We start from the raw sequence: 19,388 nt of genomic DNA, 5'->3' as shown, positions 1-19,388 counted from the left end.
GATGTTTAAAGTAGCCAGGTGATTATAAGAAGTGTTTGGGTTTCCTTGTCCTTAGAATTGTATCCTAGACAAAGTCTCTTCTACCTCTTGTCAATGATTAGGGCCTCAAAGGCAGAGTAATCAGCCCTACTTGATTACGAATAAATCACTCATGTTGAAACACGATAGTTTTTGACAATTGGCAATGCTGATAAAAAGCAAAACAAAAAATGTCAAGAAATCTACGCCAATGTGTAATTGGTATGCAGATTTGATTAATTCACATGTACCATGTGCTCGGGTATTAGTCTTCGGCTAGTTTCATTGTTTTTTTTCTCTCTCTTTGTAAAATACATTATGGGAGGAGAAGAAAGGCTCTATATAATCCAATGTTATTTCTCTTTTCTTTCCAACCTATTTAACAGAACTATATTATGATTAGAGAGCTCATTGTAAAGAAAATGTCTTCTTTCTCTAAATAGTTATTTAAAAAATATTTCCTTCTTGAATTCTTTTTTGTTAGTTCTCTTCTGTGGTAATAAACTGTCTGTGTAAATCTGGTTGATCCTTCTCCCTATTTCTCATCAAGGACACATATATGGAATAAAGACCAGTTCCTTTGATTTCTACAAAACTTCACTCATGCAGAAATTGAATACACACTAAAAGGTACTTAATGATTTCTTTCTATATTAGACAGGGTATGCATAAAGTAGGAAGAAAACCCATAAAATTGTAAAATATATCATTTTCTGCAATAATCATTTTATTAATTTTCACTATTATTAAAAATAAGTTATTTAAGTAAAAGAAGAAAAGCTTTTTAGCTATTTCATTGTCACATGCTCTGTAGTCCATGTATATTAATAAACTGGCTTACTTCTACCCCTTGAAAGTCAGGCTAAACAAACAATTTTAATAATATCGTGATACTGGAATCCTGATACCAAATATCTTTGGCTTTGCTCGCCAGCTTTAGATATTGTGTTTGGATGTATGTTCCTCCCTTGGAAGATGTACTTTTGTATTTGCAGTGGTTTGGTACCTCCACCCTTCATTCCTTGTTTCATAGGGATAACATTTTAATGTAAGTGACCATAATAATAATTTACTATGTTTATTAATAAATGCTGTTTACTAATAAGAAATAGTTTATGGAAAAATGCTTGAGTTACCCTTGTGTGATTTTTTTTCCCATCAGAAAACTATTTATAGTGATTAAGAGAGTAGGATTCTGGAGATAGATTGCCTAGTAATTAGTTTGTGGTGAGGCTTAAAGAGTTGTTTACATAAAATGCCTGTCACATACATACTACTGTCTTTTTAAGTGTTAGTGGTTCCTGTTAAGATCATTGCTTCCTTCACTAACTAACACCATTATTATTATTTTTGTTGTTATTGGTATCATTTTAGGGATTCTGTGCTTTCTCTTTCTACAAAATGAAGGTGATTTTTTTTTGGTAGGTATCCTGAGCATATTTAAAGGAGTGTTTTTCCACTTAACATGATTCTAAACAGTCATCTTTATCATTAATATTCAAGTATGTGCATAATGGACCTAGGTTTTCTCTTGGTTGTCAAAAATTTTTGTAAATTGTATATTTCAGATCATGTGGATAATTAAACTTAGTATAGAATAAGCTCTTCACTATAAATTGTATATATATATATATATATCGCATAATAAATACTAAAATAGGGGACTATCAGGAGGAACAATGTCAATATTAGATTAGTGAAAAGGAAAAGATTAATGGCAATAATAATGTGGTAGCATTCATATACCAGTTGGTTAGCAACACATAGAAATCCAGAGATCTTTGATGATGAAAAAAGCACAATTTTGAATCACAAACAAAGTGAAGATATGTAGTAGGACCTTTCAGTAGGGCTCAACTATTACCCATCATGAAGCTGGATAAAGGAAAAGTATTTTTGTACATACCTTTCCTCCCACAGCATCTTTTGGGTTTATTTGATGCTTGCACAGGCATTTTACACATATCTATCTATTCGAAGTCTTCCTCACTGAGAGCAACGTGTCCAAAGGAGGCAATATTAGTAGTGTCTACTGCCCTTCCTTCATTTTGTCAGTTCTTTTCACTATGGTGTGTTTATTCCTTCTCTTTAGAAGTAAATAGGAGTCCAAGAGTAGCCATCCTTTTTCTCCCCTCCAGCCCAACAGTCAATCAGGATAATTGAAGAAGAAAGTAGACTAGGGAGAATTTGTTAATGGGGATTTTACCTAGGTTAGCAGCTTTTGCACCTAAGTATTACCAGGAAGAGTTTTTGCTAGCAAAGAATAATGAATGCCTTTAGTAGTTTGGCTACATAAATTATATACGTGGAATTGTTAACAATTTAGCTTCTTAATTTCTTTCTTAGATGCTAACAATGGAGAAAGAAGGGTATTATCATTATTATGCATATGTTGGCTATTTGTATATTAGCTGAGCTCATAAAACATCCATTTTCTTGTATATAAAACTTGGTTGGTTCTTTGAAATTTTATTTTAAATAATGGTTCTTGTATTGCTCTTTTTTGATAAGAAATTCTAAACAACAGCATGATCATATCTTTTCTTTGCATAAGGTTTATATCATTAGCAACTGGTTGACCTGTACAGCTGGTTAAATATAGAAACCCCAGGGCATTGCATTCTGTATGTATATGGAGTATATACTAGATTTTTGAGTGGCAAAATTCTCTTCAGTGGTTGTGAGATCAACCTAAATATTGATTCATGTGAGATTCCAGTAGTAGTGTCTGATTAAACTAAAAGAAAACTAATGCTTTTCATCTGTGATGGTCTTTTCTCTCATGACAGGCTTTGGACTTTTTTGGCATTGAAAAGGTTAGAATCCGTTTCAGCTTATTAGTGGTTCATCTGTATGATTATTTCTTTGTTAAAGAGGTAGAAGGGGTAAAGATGGTCAAATATACGGTGGTAGGGGGAGGGGGAAGTGGGTAAAGGGGATCAAATATATGGTAGCTGAAGGAAACTGGACTTTGGTAAACACAATAGAATATGCAGATGTCAAATAATAATGTACATCTGAAAATTATATAATTGTATTAACCAATGTTACCCCAATAAACTTAATTTTTAAAAAGTTAAAAAAAATGAAAATCAAAGACTTAGAGTATTTATGGAACCCTTTTCTAAATTTGCCAACTCTTTCTGCTTCTCTTATTTGTTCTGCTTGTGGAATTCTCATTGACTCTAGACAGAATCTTCTTTTCTCTTCCTCTATGGAATGAAGCAGGCCCTCAAAGAACTTATGCTAAATTGATTAATGCAGGAAATTATCTAAAGGTTGGATCTCGAGTTTTTTGTAGTTCCCTTTTTGGCAAGAGTTTATGTGTATGCCTAAATACATTTATAAAAGGCCAAACTTATATATTATTTATTTACTCACTAATTAACCAGTATTTATCGTAGACCCGATGTGTGCCAGATATGAAGATGGAAACCTGGGGCGAAGTGGCAGGATGGTTAGGGATTAGTGTTGTAATGTATAGATGGAAGTAAGAGTGGAGGTAAATGTAATAAATATATAGATAGGTAAAAGAATGGAGATAAAGGTGTATGTATATGTGGATATAAGTATGATGGAATACAGACAGTGATCAGCTCAATCTAAGGTAGGAGCAAGAAAGTCTTCCAAAAGGAGATAGCATTTCTGTTGCTTTTCTTTTCTTTTTTTTTTTTTGGAGGTAGGTTTGTGTTTTACTAAGAGCTGTATCTGGTTATGTACAACTTTATACGTGTGAATCTTGAAGTCTTATTTTTATTTTTTTTATTATTTAAAATTTTATTTTATTAGTTTCAAGTGTACAGTACATTGGTTAGACATTTATATCATTTATAAAACGACCCCCCTTAATTGCTCCTTCTCTCCTCCGGCTCTCCATCTGGCCAATACATTATGCTAACTGCATTCCTTATGCTGTGCTCCCCAATCCTCATGACCATCTATCAACTACTAATTTGTACTTCTTTAATCCTTCACCCTATTCTCTCAGCCCCCCAACCCACCTCCCCTCTGTCCGTCACTAAAGTGTCCTCTATATTTGTGAGTCTGTTTTTGATTAGTTTGTTCTTTTTGTTCCTTAGATTCCGCCTGTGTAAGTGAAATCATATGGTATTTATCTTTCTCTGTTTAACGTATTTTACTGATATGTTCCTTTTTGAAAGCCATGTAAAAATAAACCAGCTAGTTAGTATTAGCTCAAGAGAAGACTGTGATTATATTCTTTGTTTTTCTCCATGGAACTTACCACCATCTTACATACTATATTCATTTCATTAATTCATTTGTTGTCTATCCTATTAGGTTTAAGCTATTTTGAGGGTAGGGATTTTTATTTATTTTGATTATTTCTATATCCTCAACATCTAGAAAAGTGCCTGGCATATAGTAGGAGCTCAAATATATGTTGAATGGATGAATGAATGAATGAATGAATGAATGAAGTTTGTGAGTTCTAGTCTAGTTGCTTTATTTTCCTTTTGTTAAGAATATCTCTCTCCAATGCCTTTATATTTTTGCTTAATATTTTTAATGATGTGTACTTAAATCTCCCTAACGAAAACATGCTACTTCCACACTTTTTCAAACCCATTCCTTCCTTTCCATCTCTCTTCTCCCGTTTAGTCTCCCAAGATCTCTTACCTGAATTAATACAGTCTCTTAGTTGTTTTCCATGTCTTTATGCAAGTCCCCTAAAATTTCCTTTTCTTGGGCATTAGAATTATAAAATTTAGAACCGACCAGACCATTTCTTTACTTAAAAATCCGTAATGGTTCCCATCTGTCTAGAGTAGCATTTGTGCCCTTTGGAATGGCACACAAGCCCATCCGTAGTTTGGATTCAGCTACATAATGGGGAGTTCTCTTACCATCTTAAAACATAATAAAAATGGGTCTGTTCATTTTTCTTTGTATCAGTAGTGCCTGGCATGTCATAAATAATTCATTATATACTTTTTTGAGAAAATGAGTGCATATAAATATGCATCGAGGAACGAATAAGTACAATAGGAAGTTCCATTGAAAATGCTTGCTTTTTGGATACAAGATGATATAAAAATCTAACTTAATACTAGCGTTTAAGAACAATTTTTCCTTTATACAGCTGACTTGTTTTTCTTACTGTCTAGCTGTTCCATTCTCTGTCTTCCCTCGATTCTTTGCGAAGGAATTCCTCTTGAAATTTACACTATCATTTTGGAAGCAATCCTATTTCTCATGGTTTTCCTCGCTGTAGATCCCTTCTCCATCCCCATCTCTGTATGTTGGGTCTATGCGTGTGTGCGCAAGCCCGTGTGTGTATCTTTTCTCTGTCCTGGCTATAAATTCTTTGTTTAAAGTTTTGCATGCAGTCCTGAAACCTTTATGATTAAATTATTTTTACAAGACTGACACTCACAGGCAATCCTTATCTACCTGTTTTTAGCTTAAAATTAATTTTTCTTTTGCCTATTCATATTTATTTTAATTTCCTTTTTTCTCCCTTAAATGTATATGCACACTCAGATTGAAAATCTTCAAGAGCAACTTAGAGATAAGGAAAAGCAGATGAGCAGCTTGAAAGAACGAGTCAAGTCCTTGCAGGCTGACACCACCAACACCGACACCGCCTTGACAACTTTGGAGGAGGCCCTGGCAGAGAAAGTGGGTGATGGGTCCAGAATGTTCATGCACACATTTCCTCTGCTTTCTTATTAATCTAATATTTTCTGTAGTGATGAGACTTGGATACAGAAGACAGAAGAAATCCCTTTGGGCAAAAGGGAAAAAAGTCCTCTATACTATTCATGACACATATAGTGTAAGGGGAAAGAAAATCCATTGCATTCTTGCCAATTTAAACATATGTTGCTAGGTGAGATGGATTCTACACTAGAGGGCAATGGCTGAAGTTTCTAAAGAATTAGTCATGTGTTCCCCATTTATGATCTTGTGAAGAGAGTTATTTTTATTTATGTATCAATTAGTTTGGGGATATGGGACTATTGGATTTCCTGATCATCAAGAAGCAATGTATGATTAGTTCTTTTATACAATGCTACATTGATACCTAATGTATTTGTGGGTTTTAGTTATTAATACAGTGTACTTGCTGTTTTTCTAGTCTTGGCCTTGCTACTTTATTTTGCCTTCATGACCAAACCCGGTTTTCAGGAATGATTGACTAAATAAAAAAGTGATCCAACATAACAAGTGTTAATGTCTTAAAAGGAAGTTTAAGGAATCTTAGTGGGGCATTTTAACTGGATTTTTTTGAAGGAATAAGGTCACTGTTCCTTAAGCCTCTTGGACTCAGAATGCTTTAGGCTGCCTTGCGGGGATCAAAACTTGATCCCTAAATATATTCTGAAAAAATACCCAGAAATGTACTTAAATTACTTAACTGTCAGACTTCCTGAGTATCTTTTGACAGAAAGAAGCTTTAGTGGTTTCTCTTTTCTTTCCCCTTCTTTATGCTATAAACTCAACGTATCATAACCTTCCCAACCTCCTCTTTTTTTAGGTATGTAAATTGTGATATAAAAACCCATTGCCTTGTAGGCAACATGTTGATTATATATAAAGAACAAATATTTGTTACTTATTTTTCTTAGTGTGTATGTATGTATAACAGTTTTTGGTTTCTTGGGCATTGAATAAATGGGGTTATTCCAAAAGAATGCATACTTTAGGGATATCTAATACTAGTTGAGATAATGTGCAAAGAAACCTAGGGGTATCAAAATAACAAAGCCAGATCTTTGTTATAGCAAGATAGATAGGGAGGATGAATTCTTTAAAAAGTAAATTATTAGCAACTTATCACTGTCTTTTGAATGGAAGATGGAAGTGTGAAATTTTATCTGAAAGTAAAATTACAGTCATATAATAAAAGTATGAAAGGAATTTTCTCATGTATTGATGTACTCTCTCATCAGGAGCGGACAATTGAACGTTTAAAGGAGCAGCGGGACCGAGATGAGAGAGAGAAACAAGAGGAAATTGATAACTACAAAAAAGATCTTAAAGACTTGAAAGAAAAAGTCAGCCTGTTGCAAGGCGACCTCTCAGAGAAAGAGGTTAAGATCACTGAAATGGAATTATTTGGTTTGCTGAGTCAATGCATTATGTGTTATTGGTTTTTGCATAATACATATAAAAAAGTATCTGATAGAAGATTTTCTTAATATTCTGTAGCAGGCCTTTTGAGAAGAACTTAGGCATATTTAAGGAAGCTTTGCAGAGCCATTTATATCCTAAGTCTTATCTCTTTTAGTGTGTTATGAGTTGGTTTCTTATTAATAACCTTTTTAAAGATCCTAAAAGTCAGTTACATTTGGAGAAGTTTTGTGCTTATGGTAGGAAAGGAATATGCAAAAGAGGAACAATTTATTTACAACAGCTCTTAGAATACATCTTACCATTGACAGTAAAATCTTAAATGTTGACCAATTGGGTGACTTAATTTATTTTGATACTACTTTTAGAGAATCCTATTTATATGACCTAAATAGCAAAATGCCTAATACGTTATGATCAAATTTTCTTTCTAATATCTTTGAGAAGACTTATAGAAATTAAAGTTTCTAGTAGAATTTTTCTTCTAAAAGGGAAAAGCATTTTATATTTAAGTTAGTGTAGCTACTGAGGTCGACTGCTTACATTCACAAAGCTTGATTTACTTCCATTTTTTTGTGGGAATGGATATATTTTGATAGAACTCATTAAATCATTATTCAGTTGGTATTTCTTGGGAATTCACCTAATTTTAGTTATAACTCGAAAGCTAAAGTCAATACTGTTTTATATTTCATGTTCTTGAAATGGAAGTATGTCAGTATACGATAATGGAAAGAAAGTATAAGCCAGCAAAAAAATAAATTTAAATCTCTGTTTTGTTTATAGCAAGCATTTATTCTAGGCATATGTTGCTTCTTTTAGGCTTCACTCTTGGATCTAAAAGAACATGCTTCATCCCTGGCTTCCTCAGGACTGAAAAAGGACTCGCGGCTAAAGACACTAGAGATTGCTTTGGAGCAGAAAAAGGAGGAATGTCTGAAAATGGAATCACAGTTGAAAAAGGTTAAAGAAAAAATTTCCATTTTTTTGCTTTGCTTTAAATAAGAACAAAGTAGAAAACTCCATTTTTCATATGTAATAACTACCAATGGAATAAAAATCCCCTAATGTTCAAAATACCATTTATACCTTGATTAATTCTATTAGAATTCTTACTGATTTTATTTTACTCCTGAGAATCCCCAAACTCTTAGAAAATTGACAGTTCAGGGGAAGATTAAATTATGCAGCTTCCTTATGGATGAAATGTAAGACCACAATGTAAACATCTCAGTTATCTGATATTTTTTTTCCATTAGCATCAGGCTTCCTACAAGGAGATAATATAACAGTGATGATAGTGACCAACACAGGTGAATATTAGGGTATGGTACACATATTTACTCTTTAATATTTGTATGGCAGTTTATAGTTTTGAAGTCCCAAGCTATCAACTCTGAAAATTGAAACTGAGACTTCTTAGCAATTACAGTAACTTCGTCTAGTTGATATGATTAGTAGTGAAAAAGAGGTACAGCCTAATCTTGAGACTTCAAGTATTGTTCTCTTTCCATGTATTGGGTATATTCAACATGATACCCTTGTAATAAATCATCATATAGGCTATGCCTAAAGTGAAATAATATTGTTTAGCTAAGGAAAGGAAGAAAATATAGTATCTTAGTTACTTTTGAATAAGTAGGAAAAAACTTTTATTAAGATTAAGGGTTCTGGTTCTAATCAACTCAGATTTGATAGTTTTTTCCTTTTTTCTCACTACAAAGGTAGAGGTAACTTTCTATTTAATACCTGAATAGTGAAGATAAAGTTGTATTTAGAGTTATAAAACCTGAGCGGTAACTATCAATTAATGTTCTAAACTTTCATGTTAATGACAATCCCAAATTTTCTGTTTATTTGTAATCTTCTTTTAATCATGATGCTTCTATAGCTGGTCTTTTTTATGGGCTCTTATATTTTAGGCTTTCTATAGGTTCATGAGAAAAAATAAAGTTATCTTTAGGTATAGGATACCTAATTGGATTTATTATCTATTTTTCTATCTAGGGCCATTTTTATTTTTATATTTTCCCTTGATGGATGAGTGTTCCTTTTCATTTAATTAATTACCAATGCTTTCCAATCAGACTGCTTCCACAATGCCCTGCTTTAAGGAGATCACTGTTGTAGTTTTCTATTTGTTTTGTTTGTTCTTCATCCCTTTTCCATCTTTTTTCTGCTTTCTGTGCTTTAACTGAGCATTTTTTATCATTTCATTTTGTGCCCCTCTTAGCATATCAGTTGTATTTCTTAAATTTTTTTTAAATGGTTGCCTTAGGGTATACATTTTTGACCCTTTTTTCTCATCTTTATTGAGGTATAATTAATAAATAAAAATTATATATATTCAAGGTGTACAACATGATTTGATCCTTGTATGCACTGTGAAATTACTGCAATCAAGCTGATTAATATATTTATCATCTTATATAGTTACCATTTTTTTTGTGTGTGGTGAGAACACCTTTTTAAAAGAATGAGATATAATTGATTTATAAGATATTAGTTTCAAGTGTACCACATAATGATTCTATATTTGTATGTATTACAAAATGGTCACCACAGTATCTAGTTACCATTAATTACTACTTTTTTCTTCTGATGAGAACTTTTAATATCTACTCTCTTAGCAACTCTCAAATATGCCATACACTATTATAAACTATACTCACCATGCTGTACATTATATTCCCAGGGCTTAGTTATTTTTAACTGGAAGTTTGTACCTTTTGTTCTCTTCATCCATTTCACCCCTGCCTTTGGCTACTACTAATTGGTTCTCTGTATCTATAAACTTACTTTTTTGTTTGTGTTTTATTTTTTTTAGATTCTACATGTGAGATTACACAGTACTTGTCTCTCTCTTTCTGATGTATTCCACTTCACATAATGCCCTCATTTACATTTAGGGTGGTTATTGAAATATGAGGTCTTATAGCCATTTTATCTTTTGCTTTCTGGTAGTTCAGTGTTTCCATTGCTTCCTTGTCCTTGTGTTTTTGTTTTCTTTATTTTGGTTGGCTTTCGTGGGTTTTCCTTTGGCTCTTCTTGTTTTATGTTATATATTTCAGTTCTGAATCTTTGGTGTGTGGTTACCATTACGAATATGTAAAGGATAGATAGATAGATAGATAGATAGATAGATAGGTAGATAGGTAGGTAGATAGGTAGATAGGTAGATATGGATAGATAGTCATCCGTTTTCTTCTGCGTGTGCCTTATCACCATTCCCCTTTGTGAATTTGGATCTTTGAATCCTCGCCTTTTCAGTCATTGTTGTCTCTGTTTTTCCCTATGTATGCTGAACATTCATTACTATCTTGCTATAACAATTCTCTTATTATTATTTAAGCTTATAATGCCCTGTTATAGCAAGGATTACACTCCTCTGTTTCTATTTTCCTGATAGTCAGTTTACTCCTAATTATTATTGTTTTTTTTTTTTTTTATTTTGTTTTAGGTGAGCTGACCCCTTTTCAGTATTTACTATGGTGCAGGCCTCGTAGTGGAGAATTCCTTCAATTTTTGTATGTCTGGAAAGGTCTTTATTTCTCCTTCAGATCTATAGGAGAGCTTAGTTGGATACATTATTCTAGGCTGGTAGTTCCTTTCACTTAATAGTTTAAATATGTGATTCCATTTCTTTCTGGCTTATAATGTTTGCGCTGAAAAGTCCGACGATAATAATGGGTCTTCCTTTATGTGTTAGCATCATCTTTTCCCTGGCTGCCCTGAATATCCTGTCTTTGTCATTGATTTTTTTGTAATTTTAATACAACGTGTCTTGGTGAAGGCCTTTTTGGTTCGAGATAATTTGGTGTTCTGTTGACTTCTTGAATTCCAAGCTCCAGCTCATTCCTTAGATTTGGGAAATTCTCGTCAACTGTTTGTCTGAAAGTGCTTTATAATCCTTGCTCCTTTTCCTAACCTTCAGTAATGCCCATTATTCCTGTGTTTCCTCTCCTTATGGTATCAGCTGGTTCTTGTATTTCTCTTTCATTATTTTTCATTCTTTGGCTTCTCCCTTTTTTCCTTCTGATTTATTTCTAGATTTCTGTCTTCGGTATCACTGATACTTTCTTCCATTTGGTTGACTCTGTTTCTCAAGCTTGCTATTTTATTTTTCAACTCTTGCAGTTTGTTTTGTATCTTCAGAAGATCTATTCAGTTCTTTTTTGAGGGTTTCAATCTCCTTGCTAAAAAACTCATACTGCTCATCTAGTTGTTTTTCAGTTTCTGAAATTGTCGATATGACCCATTTCAGAACTCACTGCATTTTTTCAGAAGTACCATCCTGAATTCTCTGTCATTTAAGTTGCATATTTCTATGTCTATAAGCTTATTTTCTGGAGATTTTCCTCTTTCTCTCTGAGTTGCCTTGTCACCTTGGTTGTTCATGGTGTTTTATGAACTATTTTTCTGCCAGGGTATTAATGGAAATGTGTTCTGCTTTTTTTTTTCCAGACAGAAGATTTATTATATAAATGTCTTTCTTTAGGATGTTTTAGAGAAGGTGCTTTTCTTTTGGTTTCCAGTAGGTGGCGTCTAAGCCTCTTGGATTCCTACTTTATAATGTCTTTTTCTTTCCTTGTAGATATTTAATCACGCTCACTACCCTCAGTCTCAGTCACTATCAATATTAGCTATAGTTTTGGTAGCGTTTGCTCAGATTTTCCTGGGGATTTGAGATGTTCAGTCTCGGAGTGTATGGGGGGAGGGTCCCTCTGGGTTGGGGTTTGGGGGCTGCGGCTTAGCCTTGGTTTTGTAACCACAGCTGGTAAAAATCAACTGTTGTTTCTCTTTGGTCTTGCCAGCTTTTCTGGTTTTTGCCCTGATGGCTGGTTCCTGCAGCCAGCCGCATGGAGCTCACATCACTCCCAGACAGGGCTCAGAGAACTCACCACACCTTCTCCTCTCCCCTTCGCTTCCGCCTACAGTGAGAGGTCGCTTATTTCTCCCATTCCACCGCCTGATACCCAGTGTTCTGACCTGTGGTAGCTCTTATGAGCAGATCCCAGGCTCAGATGTGCTGGTGTGCAGTTTGGGTGTTTTTTGTTGAATTTTAGATGTTCAGGTTTTCGTTGTTTCAAAGAGAAAGGTCTGGGGACATCTCTCACTCTGCCATGTTTCTTCAAATCTGTAGTATGATTTTTAAATTTTATGTTTTTTCCTTTTTGAATTTCAGTTTGGGAAGTTCCTGTTGACCTGTCTTTAGGCATATTGGTTCTTCTTTGGCCAGTTCTAGTCTGCTGATGTTCCCATCAAAAACATTAGTTTTTCTTATGTGTTTTTTATACCTATCATTTCCTTTTGCTTATATCACCTATCTATTCTTGGATGTTGTCTACTTTTTCCATTAGAGTACTTATCTATTAATTATCACCATTTAAAATTTCCTGTGTGATAATTCTAATATCAGTCTTAATATCTGAGTCTGGTTCTGATTCTTGCTGTATCTCATCAGGCTATGGTTTTTCTTTTGTTTTAGTATGCCTTGTAATTTTTCATTGAATGGACCTATGTGTAAGGTTTTCTCCAGCTACATGTTGAACTGTATTTAATGTTTGCTGTAGGTAAATGTGCCAGATGCTACAGATTCCTCTAGTCTCCTTGCTTTCTCTGTTGACTTTGGGTTTGTCACTTCAAAATCTGTGTCTTGAAGTTCTTTCAGCTGTAATCCTCTATTATTAGACTACAGTCCTATTGGTGTGATAATAAGCTATGGGGGAGGGTAAGTTTTCTATAATCTTTTGATTAAGTTTCAGTCTTTTATGGACCTGTGTCCCTGACTGTGATCTTTGTAAAAGTTTCTTATCTTCTTTTCCCTCCTTAGCTAGTGGGATTAGAGTGGGAGAAATGCTCTTCTCCCAGGTGGTATAATGCTGTGTTAAAATCTTTACCCCTGGGGGGACTGGTCAAGATGGCATAGAGGATAGAGGTTTTGTTCATCTCCTCTTGCAGCCACACCAAAATTGTGACGAAACCATGGAGCAAACAGCAAGCAGAGTCTCCTGGGGTGGATAAACAGAAGGCCTACCTCTAAGGAGAGAAATAAAAAGTCACCTTGGAACAATAGGAGAGGGTGTAGATATGAGGCTGCCTTGTTCCACACTGCTGAGCAAGACAGAGCCTGCAGCAGCTATGGCTGGAGGTGCAGATGTTCATTTTAAAGGGATCATGACTGAGACCAGACTTTCTCAGTGATGGACTCGCTTGCTCTGAACTCCAGCACTGGAGTGGCTGCTCAAGAGGTGCCAGGGATATATGGAGGAGAGGGACACTGAGTTGTTGGACTCTGGAGAGAGGACCAGAGGGGAGGCTTTCTCCTGCACAGAAGTGCTGGTGGTATTCATTATTTTTTTGTTGAGCCATCCCCTGTCCCATAGTGCAGACACAGCACCACCATAGTTGTGATGTCATCAAATTGGGTAATAGAGGTCACTCCACCCAGAGGATTACCTACCTGAAACTCCACTCCTTCAAACTTGCAACCCTACTCAAGCCACTTCCAGAGCTATCCTTGGCATGCCCTGCGCCCCTTTCTGAGCACCTCCAAGCCCCACACGGTGGCATCCAGCCTCAGTTTCTGGTGTGGCCTCTTGAGGCCACTATAAGTACAGGACAGGTGGCAGCCATCTTTTAATCACTTGGTGAGTCTTACCAGCAATATTGTGATCAAAATAGAAAACAAAAATCTGTACTCCTGGAGAGTCTGCCTTTGGATGGAGCATTCATTGGGCATATTTTACAATTATTACTCTTCCCATCCCCTCGCCAGAACCACAAGGGTATTTTTGTTAACTTTTCACTGTGAGCACTTGGAAGGGTTCCTAGAGATCTAAAGTACATAAAAGTGAATGGGGGGTGGACAGTGCCCCTTAAAATTGGTTACCCTGGGACTTTATCACTCTCATGTTTATGTGTATTCAGCCACCAGCAATTCTTCAAAGTTACATTTAAGTGATTCTTTTAACAGCTTCTTCTTAGGTAAGCAGATCTCTACTTCTGCTCTCAGGATTTGCCCTTGTCTCCTGATTTTTGAGAGGTTGTTGGTCCTGTGACCTCAGTTCTCTAACAGGTCCAAGAAAAGTCATTGGTTTTCAGTTTTTCAACTTTTTCCTGTAAGGATGGTAGTGATGACTTGCAGACACTTTACATGTTGGAGCTGAAGTTATTGTAGTTTTCATATGGAACAGACCTACTCATTCTTATTTTATGAAAATATTTATGTAAATTTTGCCCCTTAGAATAAAATTTAAAATAATAATAAAATAACAATTTATTGCCTATGTTTTATTAATATTTAGTTTTTTTAAGTAACATAAATATTCATGGAATCAATAAGTTACCTATTCCCAGAAATTTGAGAGTAGATCATAGAGTTCTTAATCAACAACATATTTGTCTTGTACAACTTTCTTAGTTCTGCTAGATGTTAGATGAACTAGCGCATTTAATTATATTATTGAAATGTTTCTAAACTCATTAATTTGTATTGGAAACTGCCTCTGTTGTAAAGAAATTGACTTTAAAAAATATCTTAGAATAAAAGAGAGTATATTTCCTAATGTAAGATTGGGATAAGAAGTAATAAAATGTAAGACTCAGAACGATTGTTTAATATAGTATTTCAGATTTTATCTCATTCCAGTAGATAAATACTTCCATAGCATTATTACACTTTAAAAGTAGGTCAGTGAAATGAGACAGACACAGAAAGACAAATACAGTATGATCTCACATGTGGAATGTAAAAAAAAACAAAACAAAACCTGAAGTCATAGATGCAGAGAACAGGTTGATGGTTGTAGGGGCACAGCAGGTATGTGTGAGTGTTATTGTTAGTGTTAGAGTGTGTATGTGTGTGTGTGTGTGTGTGTGTGTGAGAGAGAGAGAGAGAGAGAGAGAGAGAGAGAGAGAGAGAGAGAGAGGAGAGAGAGAGAGAGAGAGAGAAGCAGGGGGAGAGAGGTGGGCAAAAGAGGTAAAAAGGTACAAACTTTCAGTTATGAAATAAGTCTTGAGAGATATAATGTGCAGCATGGTGACTATAGTTAAAAATTCTGTATTGTGTATTTGAAAGTTGTGAAGAGAGTAGATCTTAAATTTCTTACCACAAGAAAAAAACATTTGTAACTGTAATGATGGATATTGTAGTGATTATTTCACAACGCACATCTATTGAATTATATTGTACACCTGAAACTTATATAATGTTTATGTTAAATATAGCTCAATAAAAATAAAATATAAAATATTAGGGCAAATATTGTCAGATGCTTTTTTATTGGCTACAATTTAATTCTTTTTAGTAGTATATTAGGGCTAAAATTTTATCTTTTTCTTCTGTGTTAGTAGTCTTTTGCTTTATAGCTTATTTGTGGATTTATATAAAGTAAAATTTGGCATATTCTTGCTTAAAACTGTAAGGTTGGCATTCTATTAGCTATTTGAAAGGTTGCGTTTATTGAAATTTTCAAGGAAAATTTATTCTGTATTTTGTTTGGAGTAGGAAATGACTCATCTTGAGATAATGACCTATTTATGACTTAAAAATTTCTACCTTGTACCTCAATTTTGGTATTCTGTCTTTAGTGTGAGATAACATCAGAATTATATAAGAAAGCATTGAAATTTGATTTTTTAATTATGAGAATTTTAAAAAATACTAAATTCTTTTTTTCTCTAGGAAAAAAATATGTATTTCTAGACTCAGAATTTGTTTTTTTTCATTTTAATTTTTCAATTACAATTGACATTCACTTTCATTTTATATTAGTTTTAGGTGTAAAGCATAGCGGTTAAACATTTATATAATTTATGAAATGATTTCCCTTATAAGTCTTGTATGTAGCTGGCATCATACATAATTATTACAATATTATTGACTATATTCTCTGTGCTGTACTTTACATACCCATGATTATTTCGTAACTACCAATTTGTACTTTTTAATCCCTTTACTTTTTCCCCCCAGCTCCCCAACCCCTTTCCCATCTGGTAATCACCAGTTTGTTCCCTGTGAGTCTTTTTGTTTGTTAATTTATTCAGAATTTATCAGAGTTTTTTTTAAATTGAAGCATAATTGATAAACAATATTATATTAGTTTCGGGTGTATAGCATAGTGAATTTGATGTTTGTAAATACATTGCAAAATGACCATCAAAATACGTCTAGTTACCATCTGTCACAGAAGCAAGTTAATACTCTATTATTGATCATATTGCTATACATTACATCCCTGTGCCTTCTTTATTTTGTATCTGCGAGTCTCTTCAGCCAATCCTCCTGCCCCAGCTGCCCTCCCTCTGGCAACCACCGATCTGTACTCTGTATCTAAGAGTCTTTTTTTTTGTTGGTTTCTTTATTTGTTTTATTTTCTTATATTTTCTACTTTGTGGAAGTTCTTACTGTGTTCATTCTTATCCTGAGTTTGATGAGCATCTTTGTCACCGTTGTTTCGAATTCCATATCAGATAGATTACTTACATTTGTATCGTTAAGATTTTATTCTGAGATTTTGTTTTGTTCTTCCTTTTTGATCATACTTCTTTGTTTTCTCATTTTGCTCAACTATCTGTATCTATGTATTAGGTGAAACACCTACCTCTCTGTCTTGAAGGAGTGGCCTTATGTAGGTTAGGAGTCTTACTGTTCAACCTTGCCCTAGCTTTTGGTTGTCTCTTTAACCTTTGTGTTTGTCTAAATAGTCTGATTTATTCTTAATAGGTCCCCATTATTCAGGGTATGCCAAAACCTGTCAATGTTTCAAGTAGAAAAATATTTAGCTCCTAGTCTCAGACTGATTGGAAGCCAGATTTTTAGGCAGCTGCTTTAAAAATATGTAAATATGTATAGGTTGTGGGATTGCAATCATAAACTCAACTGGTATCCATACCAGGAGATCTGGAGATGTCCCCAAAGTCAGGGGTCCCAACCCCCATGCCTTGGATGTGTACTGGTCCATGGCCTGTTAGAAACCAGGCAACACAGCAGGAGGTGATTAGCATTCGAGTGGCACTTCATCTGTATTTGCAGCCGCTCCCCAGCGCTAGCATCACCGCCTCTGTTTCACCTCAGATCTTCAGGCATTAGATTATCATAGGAGCACTGGTTCCTGGTGCCAAAAAGGTTGGGGACTGCTGCCCCAAGCAAGAATTACAAAAATTAGAGCTCTAAGCGAATGTATAAGCTCCTTTCTGGGAGGTATAGTCGAGCTATAGCCAAGGGAGTGTACAGGGAAGGTATCTCCCTGCTTACGTTTTTGGGATCACTTCTGTAGCCTCTAGATATATGAGAAACCTGAAGCCCGTCCCTTAGGTTGAAGCTCCAGGCTAAGTAAATGTAGACTTTTTCACAGGGAGTCTATGGGTATGTTTCAGGCTGCTGTTTGTTCATTGCCCTGAGGGTGGAAGCATGCCAACAACTAACTGTGTGTGCCCACTGGTTTAATGAGGCAGCTGGAGAGTGGAGGGTGTGGTGTCCACTCATGGTCTTTAGCAAGGCAGCAGGAACTTGCCTTGACTGTGTGTGCCTGCAGGAGAGTGTCTCACCTGTATGTGTATCAGCTTTAGGGAAGGAGTAGGAGAATACAGTGACCATTTGTGCTTGCCTGCCTTAGCTGGGGAGTGAGGGAATGCTGCAGCCATCTGAGCTTATTGGTTTCAGCAGAGCAACAGGACAGGCTGTGACCACTTGCCACAGCCTGTCCTAGCAACACAATGAGATGGTGCTGTGTCCACATTCACCTGCCTGTACTAGAAGGACAGGTGGAGAGTGCAAAATTGGTGTCTGCCAGCACCTTTGTCTCCATTGGGAATTTTAGCTGTCCCTTGCCCCTCCAGCAGATACTTTAAGATTAACAAATGATCTCCTTCATATATAGGCGTGGTGCCTTTTAAACTTCTACTTTTGTGCTGGGTCTTGGGGTGAAACCACAAAGGAGCCCTTCAAAAGGAGAATCTTAGATTTGCACACTGATGTTCATAGTAGCATTATTCATGTTTCCCAGAACATGGAAGCAACCAGAGTGTCCTATGAAAGATAATTGGATAAAGAAGCTATGGTACATATATGCAGTGGAATATTACTCAGCCATAAGAAGAGGTGAAATACTGCCATTTGCAGTAATATGGATGTCCCTCAAGATAATCATACTAAGTGAAACCAGCTAGACATAAAAAGTTGAAAATCACATGATATCACTTACATGTGGGATATAAACGTAAAAGCGGCAAACAAGACAAACAGAGACTCATAGACATGGACAATAAACTAGTGGTTATCAGAAAGGAGTGGGGAGTTGAGAGGTAGATGGGGTAAAAGAGGTCAAATATGTGATGACAGAAAGAAATCTAGCTATGAGAGGTGCACACACAATGTAAATATATATATGCCTTACTGTTAAAATGTACAGCTGAAATTAACCGGATTTCATCAACCAATGTCACCATAAAAATAAATTAATTAGAAAGTAAGTAAGTAAGTAAGTAAGTAAGTAAAAGGAGAGTCTTAGTTCCCTTTTGCCCTTTGGGCCCCTTGGGCATCAACCCTGTTGGCTTCTAAGCCTGATGTTTTAGGGCGTATCTCTCTCTGGCACAGGTCTCAAGGGCTAGGGTGCATGAGGGAGGGGCACAGATCCCTTGCTTGTTGGGTGAAATGCCAGACTAGTGAGATCCCTTATTGTGTGTTGCTATACTAAGGGTGGAGGTTTGGGGGTTTTTGTTTGTTTGTTTGTTTGTTTGTTTGTTTGTTTTTGGCAAGTGTTTCTCTGCCTCTCCTACCCATCTTGATGTGGTCCTTTTATCTTTTGCTGTGGAGGAGCAGTTCATCTAGTTTTCAGATGTTTTTCAAAGGGAAATGATCCATATGTAGCTGTATATTCACTGTGTCTGTGGAGGAGGTGAGTTGAATTTAGAGTCTGTCTACTCCACTCTCAGACCCCTTCTTCTAGAGTTCTTTTTTTAACCATATTTTTTCACCTGTTCTTTTTCTTTTCTCTTATTCTGTTTTTATACTAATTCCTTCTTATTTTTACTTTTCTCCCCGACTTGTCTCCCTTTAGCATCCTGAAATTGTGTTAAGCCACCCGTCCAAGTCAGCAAGTGACCTGGCAAAGTAGTGCCATAAAGCCTTAGTTGATTTTTTTTTTGGGGGGGTAGCATTTTGCATATGCAGTTTTTCAACTACCCTATAGAAAAGTGAGTACACTTGTCTTTCTCATCTCTACCTTTCTTAAGTAGAAACTGTAGATTTTTTAATTTTGTTTTATTGACTT

General features: G+C 35.4%; 1 protein-coding gene across 15 annotated transcripts in view; it reads left to right on the top strand.

The window, feature by feature from the left end:
• ERC1 (ELKS/RAB6-interacting/CAST family member 1) overlaps nucleotides 1-19,388 on the top strand; it is a 467,374-nt gene that overhangs the window by 158,275 nt on the left and 289,711 nt on the right. For all 15 annotated transcript variants that reach the window (XR_004955596.1, XR_004955594.1, XR_004955595.1 and 12 more), the window contains 3 exons: nucleotides 5,521-5,658; nucleotides 6,933-7,073; nucleotides 7,936-8,076. Coding sequence is in view for 12 of the 15 variants with exons in the window: in XM_036236315.1 (XP_036092208.1) it covers nucleotides 5,521-5,658; nucleotides 6,933-7,073; nucleotides 7,936-8,076 (420 nt within the window). In the remaining 3 variants the exon portion in view is untranslated. The remainder of the gene's footprint in view (nucleotides 1-5,520; nucleotides 5,659-6,932; nucleotides 7,074-7,935; nucleotides 8,077-19,388) is intronic.

The sequence above is a fragment of the Rousettus aegyptiacus genome, unplaced genomic scaffold, assembly GCF_014176215.1.
Source record: "Rousettus aegyptiacus isolate mRouAeg1 unplaced genomic scaffold, mRouAeg1.p scaffold_m13_p_2, whole genome shotgun sequence".
In the NCBI taxonomy this organism is placed as follows: domain Eukaryota; kingdom Metazoa; phylum Chordata; class Mammalia; order Chiroptera; family Pteropodidae; genus Rousettus; species Rousettus aegyptiacus.
Note: the sequence above shows the minus strand (reverse complement) of the source record. Positions and strands in the feature narration are given on the sequence as shown.